Source organism: Macadamia integrifolia, unplaced genomic scaffold, assembly GCF_013358625.1.
Source record: "Macadamia integrifolia cultivar HAES 741 unplaced genomic scaffold, SCU_Mint_v3 scaffold1270, whole genome shotgun sequence".
NCBI classification, from domain to species: domain Eukaryota; kingdom Viridiplantae; phylum Streptophyta; class Magnoliopsida; order Proteales; family Proteaceae; genus Macadamia; species Macadamia integrifolia.
In genome coordinates this window covers 31062-39422 of record NW_024868138.1, presented here as the reverse complement: position 1 = coordinate 39422, position 8361 = coordinate 31062, and the positions used below count along the sequence as shown (strand labels likewise).

Sequence of the window (8361 nt, the reverse complement as noted above, 5' to 3'; positions counted from 1 at the left end):
CGGTGCGAGAAGCATAGGATTTGGTGAACCTAACATAAGTGAACGGGATTAGTATTTCACCATCTTAGGATCAAAATTAACGAGATCCGATGACAAAATCATGTTTAGAACGTTAAAAGAAGGTCGCATGTCCGATTTGGGTCCAATCGGACGTAAAAAATCACATTCGGGACCTTTCAGGTGGGTCAGACAACCCACCTGTCTTGCCCACCGGTCTGGCCCGTCGATTGGGCCAGGGGGCCTGTTAAGACCGACGGGCAGGGTGGTCCACCGGTTAGCCCACCGGTTTGGCCCACCGATTGTGCCCAAGGGCCCTGCCCTCTCAGGCGGGTGCTCACAGGCGGGCCAGATGGCCCATCGGTCTTGCCCATCGATCTTGGCGGGAAAACTGCTGTTTCTTCCCAACTTCCTCCATTCTTTGGGGATTCAAATGGGGCTTTTCCCAACCCATTCTTCACACTTTCAATGTCTTATAGGATGGTTCTAATCTAGATCTAGGTTAGATTCAAGTGATGGGAAACCATCTTACCTTCTTTGCTCAAGAACACCTTCAAACCCTCAAAATCACTTCAAACGCACAATGCTTCTCCAACCTTGTCAATACCTCTTCAAATCCTTCAAGATCAACACATAAATCATCTATTAAACCTTAGATTCATCATTTCAAAGGGGATTTACAAGATCTCAAGAAACCCTACTCGAATCAAGGGTTTTACTTGGGTATGGTGAATGTTTAAGGAACCCCACTTTGCTTACCTCTAAATGTAGATCTAGTGTTGAAGATCACTCTTCCCGTGCCGGAATGGGAAGATCAAGCTTCGGCGCCGCTGAAATCCTTCTCTTCCCTTCTTCTTCCCTTTCTTTTCTCTCTCCTCTTTACTATCCTCACCAACGTACGAGTGTCATAAATGAAAAGAAAATAAAATCATAAATGCTATATATATACTTCTTAAATAACTAAATAGTTCACATGGATGGGTCACTCAGGTGGGTGGGTGGGCCCACCTGTCAGCCCACCTGAGGGCCAAAACTTGGAATTTTGACAGAGTTTGGGCCTCGGCGCGAACCCCACCCTTGGCATATGATGTAATATACGTATACACCTTAATATACAACAACAATACCTGCTTTATCCGTACATGACCTTATGATAGGTGCATGTACACGGCTTGGGTACTCCCGTCTCTTCTGGCACTGGCTCGAACTTGTCGGGCTAGCCGGTGTTTAAGGTCACCCTTGCCCTCATAGTCCATAAGGAGCCCGCTCTAACTCTCTCCGGTTCAGGTCCTGCATAGTTAAACCGGGTCAACCTTGTAATCAGACCGGGTTTAAGAAGTAGGGTATTACAGGTTAGTCTTCAAGAGATACCAAACAAAGGGCAACTCAAATTACCTTAAAGTTGCTCTCCGTCTCTCTAACGTCCAAGGGTTCTCTCTCTCTCTCGTCGGCTCGGCCTGCAAACTAGCTTTAAAACAAGTTTTAAAACCTTGATTTAAACTTGGGGAAGAGAAGCAAGAAAACCAAAGTTCCACTTGTAGTTGAAATACCTGGCTCTGCGATTTTGAAACCAGACTTCCGCTTGTTTTGGTTTTAGATTCAACTGTATAGAAAAGCTTCTCTTTGCCTCTACACAGAGAAACAAAGTTAAAAATTTGAAATTAAAGACGAAGAAGATCCGTAGAAGAAGAGGGTGATCGCTATTTTAATCGTATATGATTGAGACAATGAGGAGTTCAAACCATGAAAGGAGCTTCAATCCAAGAACTGAAGAACTGAAGAACCGAAGAGTTGCGGGCCTTGTGGCTGAGTTCGACGGTATAGGGCTTCAATCTAACAGATAGTCTTAAATGCATTTTACTCCGATCACTTTTACCTTTAGGGTTTTTATTTTTTGGAAGTGATATATTGATTTTACCTTTACCATATTTAAGTGTTATACGGATTAAACGGTTCGGTTTTGACTGTTTTAAACGGTTTGGTTTAAATGGTTTCAATTCGGTTTGAAACCAAAAGGTTACGTGGTTAAAACCGAACCGACCCGACCCATTTAGCTAATCGGCCTGAAACTTGAAACAATAACCGCACCATTTACTAAACGGTTTTGCGGTTTCGGTGTAAACGGATCGGTTCGATTTCGGTAAACGGTTTCGGTTACAAATTCACATCCTTAATTTCATCCTTGCCTTTTTGAGGGGCAAAGATTCTCTATGAAGAGCTGAGACCCATCTCAAGAACAATCCCTGGGTTTAGAGTTTATTATAAAAGACAAATGGAAACAAAGTGAAATTGATCGTGAGAGAAAACTACTATATTGCTAATCAAAAGCATTTTGGTGGTGTAAGGGAATAGTCTTTCTCTAGTTAAGTTACCTTAGCTTGTTCATATAAATAAATGAAGTTCTGGTTTAGGGAGAGTTTCTAAAGATTTCACTTTGCTATTATGGGTTCAGTTTTAGAGACAGCCCAACAAGTAAAAAGGGAAAAAAATGTTGGCTTTTGATAATGCAGAGTAAAAATGGAGGTGGGTTTCTAACGATCCAAACCCAATTTCAAAAATATCCAGATGATCCATACCCAGTTGCAAGGATGAGGGCTTTTGATGATGCATACCCAGGTTTAGAAATATCTAGACCAAAAAAAAAAAAAAAAAAAAAAATTCCAGTTTCAGATGCATACCTAGGGCCCATTTGATAATGTTTTTACCGTTTCTAGAAACAGAAACTGAATTGAAGGTGTTTGACAAGTCATGTTTCTGGAAGTCGATAGTAACCAGCGAAAGAATGGCCACGATTCGCCTGTGTCGTTTCTTGAACCATAAATAGGTAGAAATTTCTATTTTTATTTTTGAAAACAAATGAAACGAAACAGTTTTATCAAACGTTTTTTGTTCCGTTTCTGACACAGACACGACAGAAACGTGTTTCTTGAAACATTATCAAACGGGCCCCTAGTTTTAGACGCATAGAGCAACCAGAACCCCAAAACTGAATGAAATTTTTAGTTTCAAATGTAATCACTTCACCACTAACACAAATCAACAAAGCAACAACAGAGCAACCAGAAAAAGAAAAAAAGAAAGAACAATCAGGCTTGAGATTAGAAAGGGTTTTTGTTGATCTTTCCCACAAAGATCAACAAGAGAACACCCCAAACCCCTGCCATTATTAGAGAAGAAATTGGGGCCAAGGCAGGAACTCTGGAATGTGTTGAACGATGACTATGGAGTTGTAGGTAGAGATAATACTGATGAATCTAGTTGATCGATGCAAGACGACGAACCTTAAGCTTCAAGAGCTATAGGGATGAGAGAGTTCCTCAGCGCTGGGTTACGGGAACTATAGGGAACCTAGAGCTTCATGAAGCTTGGAGATGGAGCTACCGCTTCGAAAGTTTGGACGAAGATGAGTGGAGAAGGGGAGTTGCAAGTTCACCTTCAGGTTTTCCCTTTGGAGTCGCCACTTGAGAATTGTAGCGAGATATGGAGAGCAATGCCTTCTATCGGGATTTTGTGAGAAGGGCTTGGGTAGATTGCCTAATCTATCGGGATTTTTGTGAATTTTTTCTCCTCTTTTTGTTTGAAAGAATAGAAAAATAGGTCGGACTGGTTTTTCTATTCCTGTTTCTTAGCACAGAAATAAGCATAAATTTATATTTTTGTTTCAAAAAACAAGTAAAACGAAATAGAAAAATCAAACGATTTTGAGGTATTTTCTGTTTCTGAGCACAAAAAATCAGAAAAACCTTTTCTGAAAATGAGATCAAACGGCCCTTAAGTTTCAAAACTCAAACAATCAAGGAGTAAACAGGAAGTGGCCTTCCGGGCGGTATAGAAACAAAATCACCAACTTTAATTCCCACGATTAAACAATTTAGTAATGTATTAACCCATATTGACCCAACAAGGCAACAACTCACTCTAACTAGTAACCCAACCACATTTTTATGTTTTTTGCTGAGAAACCACGTACGTCTGAGCAGACGTAAATAAACCAGGCATTTCCAGTACTCCCCATCCTGTTCTTGTAACAGGGACCCACTTCTGATGGACGAGATCAGGAGCTCTTGACCAAAACGACGGAAGAGACGGAGGATTGATCACACAGAGGTCACAAGCATTGACTAGTGCCAGAAACCTTCCGCCCGTAACAGATTTCCGAAATCCTAACCCGGATTACTGTTTTCTCACAATATAACTACATAACCTCAAAAGGCCAAAAGCTTCGCAATAGATCGGATGGTCAAGATTTTGTAGATAGGGAAAACGGTGGGTGTGCAAATGTAGAATAACTTTTCTCCGGTGCAACCAAGGGAGCAGTTATAAACGTGAAAATCACGTGGGAAGATAAAACGGCAGCTCAAAACTGGCAAAACCGCAGAGGCTATTGCTTAAGAAATAAAAGTATAAAGAAAACCAGAAGAGTCTCCGGCTCCAACCCAAAACGGTGACATCAGTATATCACCACCGATCGATCTATACACCACAACCGCTCCAACTCTCTCCTCCCGCCCCACCCCAGCCGGCCATTCAAATTCTGAAATTCTAAATTCATTTCTCTCTCTCTCTCTCTCTCTCTCTGATCAGAATCTTTCGTCTTCACTCCTCCTTCTCCAACAAGCTATAAACAAAAGGTTGAATCGAAAGAACATCTTCGGATCCTCCAGAGAAGAAGCGATTGATCACAAAGTACTCGTAAGTTGTATGCATGCTTTGCTTTCTTATGAATGATCTTTTAATCTTCACTGAATTGCTGATCTTTTTCATTTTTATCTCTGCCTCTTTGTTCGAGTTATTTACATAATTCTCCCCAAATCTACTGTTTGATTAATCTAATTTATTGATTATTCTCCTTCTTTTGGTTTTCATAAGTTGGCTTCAGATCATATGGTTTATCGGAAAATTCCAAAATTTGGAGTGCAACCGGAGCCATTTCATTTTTAGACAAAAGAAATGCACATTCTAGATTCTCAGAATGATCCCTTCCCCTAGGCAAATATCCCGAGCTTTTACAGCTAACTTGCGCCGCCTGCTGGCCATTGTTCATGCCGAGACTCTTTGAGAGTTGAAGAGTTAAGACTTCTCTGTTAAGATGTCATTTCGTGTTAATTAAAACTAAATAAATGCTAATATCTGTCCTCTTCAATTTTCAGATTCTTACAGCCTCTGCAATCCCTCCAAATCGTAGTTATTAAGATTGAATTTATTCTACCAAAAAAAAAATATTGAAAAATTATAAGTTGTAGAAAAAGAACAAGGAAAAAATAATCCGTCAGTGATGGTTGGGAGTAGCTTAATTGCATTCTTAGGATTATTAAAAGACAAAAATGCCCACTAATTAACATGTATAGCACTTGCCCACGTTCCTAGCCCTAGAAAGAAGCAACATGTCTTTTTCACCGTCATGATGTAATACCCGCGTATAGATTCCAATTGTCACTACCCAATGACAGAATTTCCTGATCCGAGATTGATACCCCATTTCAATATTCCATTGAATAAATTGTGGGCCCATGCATGGCTGCGGTCCTGTGATCCCAGTATTTGTTCTAGACCTATCGATCATAGAAACATTAGCCATTAAAGGCAGTGTTTGCTACTAATCTTTCTCCACTCCAACTATCCTCCATCTCCATGTGCCAGGGTAGCGTCCTGAGATGACGTCACACCAACCGGCCGAGATCGATTCCGGGATCGGAGACTCCGTGACCTTGTCACCTCGATCGGAATACCCGCTGCCGCCACTTTCCCAGAGACAACACGATGAACTGCAACCACGTGTCCGCTTCATGTGCAGTTTCGGCGGTCGGATCCTGCCACGTCCTCATGACAACCAGCTCCGATACGTCGGAGGGGACACACGTATCGTCACCGTAAACAGTACCACCAAGTTCTCACCTCTCTTCGCCAAGCTGTCGAAACTCTCCGGCACCATCGACATCACCATCAAATACCAGCTCCCTAACGAAGACCTTGACGCCCTGGCCACCGTCTCCACAGACGAAGACGTCGAGAATATGATGGAAGAATATGACCGTGTCACCCACGGCCCCAGCTCTAAAACTGCTCGCCTTCGCCTCTTCCTCTTCCCCATCAACGTCTCCAGCTCCAGCAGCCTTAGCTCCATCATCGACATTCAATCTAAGCGCGTCCGCGAGCAATGGTTCTTCGACGTATTAAATGGCGGTGTCGGCGTTGGCGTTGTATCCACTACCCACTCTTTGGATCGTGGCCGCTCCGAAGTCTCTTCCATCGTCTCCGAAGTCCCTGATTACCTCTTTGGCTTCGATAACTCGGACGAGTCGTGCGAGCCCAAATCGAAAGGGACGCCCGCTTTGACAGAAAATGTATCAGTTTCCGACCCTGGTTCGCCGCCCTCCGTTACATCAATACCTGATCTGCCACCCGTCAAGACCAAAATAGAGGACTCAAAGGAAAGCCGGATCGATGCTATCAAGGAGACAGGGGAACAACCGATTTCTTGGCAGTACTTTCCGGCAAGTCACTTCCCTGGTACGGCAATCCGACAGATACCTGTCTACTACTTCCCCCATCCGGTTCCGCCGGGAAAAGTCCCAGCTGCAGTAGTGCCGGTGTCGGCAACTTACGTTCAGAGATTCCCAGTAGGATTCCCACATGCGGTTCAAGGTGTGGGTCAGGTGTATGGTGGGGAAGCTTATGAGTATCCACCAGCAGCAACTGGAGTGATACCCGAAGTGTTGAACCAGCAGGCGTACTACGCAGCGAGAAATCAAGGAGTGATTCCTTCTTACACAGCTGCTGCGGTGGTTCCAGCTTCGCCCGACTTGCAGGCAACTACTACTGAGACGAAGACTGGCCGCGTTTGGCAGCCGCAATGATATTTGCAAATTTTGGTCCCCGGTATTGCGACTTGTGAGCGTTCGGTTCAAAATGGTTGACGACTGTTGTTCATGTATAACACAGTTGTGATCACATTCATGTTGTTTTGACGTTTCTATATTTTCTTTGTCCTCGAAAATGGAGAAACAGCCCCAAAAGTGTTTGATAAAATTGTTCCGTTTCATCCATTTCTAGAAACATAAATAAAAAATTTATGCCTATTTTGATCCTATTTTGACGAAACAAGTTGGACTTGTGTCATCGTTTCTATAGACAAATTTGAGAAAAAAAAAAAAGGAGGTTGTTGTGCCTGATAAATCTCTCAACTATTTAACATAAAAAGAGGCAATCGAACCCTCTCTCCATTTTGGATATCCGATGATACTATTGGGTTTTTTAGCGGCATTATGTCTGCAAAAAAAATTTCGAGAAACAATTTTAATTTATCAAACAGCAAAACATCCATTTTTGTTTCTAAAAATTTGAAAAGTAGTTTTTGCTGTTTCTAGACACAGAAACAGCAAAAACGTTATCAAACGGTGCCTTAGATTTTTTTTTTTCATTTTAATATTTTTGCAACAGCATTTGTGTTTCCAGGGTGGATCTCTCTCCCTCCCCCCCTCCTTTTATTTTCTCCTTAATTTAGGGTTAGGTGCAATTTTATTCAGTGGGTCATGTTTTTTTTTTTTTACCCCGAATATTATCTAGGACCGGGGGAAGCACCTAAGATATTATTAATAAAATAGAAAAGGAATACAAGGGGGGGACATAACCCGCCTTACCCCAACCCAACAAATAGAAGCACTCGCACTCTCAAAGAACAACCAAAAAACCTAATGGAAAAAAAAATACATTCTAAATATCGGCCACCCAGCTTTGTGTTCCCTAATGATCAGGCTAAGGTTTCTAGGAAGAGTTTGGTCACCAAGAAAAATTGAATCTGTAGTTGAAGCACATGCCAAATTCGTCAAGCAATCAGCCGCTCTATTGCTCTCTTGAAAAGAGAAAGAGATACGAGTTCGAAGAGAGTCACATAGAGTCATAACCTCCTAAAACCAATACCAACAACTTCATAGATCACAATACCTATTAGAAATTGAGTTCATAATCAAAGTAGAATTAGAGCAAATAGAAAAATCTTACAAACCCAAATCCATACATAACCTTAAAACCATCCCTCAAAGCATGTAGTTCGGCCACAGAATTAGAATTAAACACCATAGAAACTAGAAAAAGTTGCAAGGACCGTGCCATCCTTATTTATGATGGGACCTCCTTCTCCACTAATACCAGGATTTCCTTTGCTAGCACCATCTACATTTAACTTGATTGACGTTGCAGGGGGAAGCTAGAATGTGGGAATTGGAGCTCTTTGCCTCGACATGGGAGGATTAATATTAAAAACTTGCAAAATAATATTCTCCCTCATAGATGGAGACTTACTAAACTTAGATGGAAGAGGGATCTCATGCACCCATCTTTTCAGCCTTTCTATGATCAATCCAG

At 41.9% G+C, this 8361-nt stretch overlaps 1 protein-coding gene across 2 annotated transcripts; it reads left to right on the top strand.

Annotated features, from left to right (window-relative positions):
* The first annotated feature begins 4364 nt into the window (after positions 1-4364).
* Positions 4365-7087, top strand: LOC122063249. Of its 2 annotated transcripts, none has more exons than XM_042626950.1 (2): positions 4365-4689; positions 5638-7087. In XM_042626950.1, the coding sequence occupies exon 2, from the start codon at positions 5652-5654 to the stop codon at positions 6852-6854; it is 1203 nt and encodes a 400-aa protein (XP_042482884.1). In that variant the 5' UTR covers positions 4365-4689; positions 5638-5651; the 3' UTR covers positions 6855-7087. The 2 variants fall into 2 exon arrangements, with proteins under 2 accessions (XP_042482884.1, XP_042482883.1); XM_042626949.1 differs by having other exon boundaries at positions 4365-4696.
* Positions 7088-8361: the final 1274 nt, after the last annotated feature.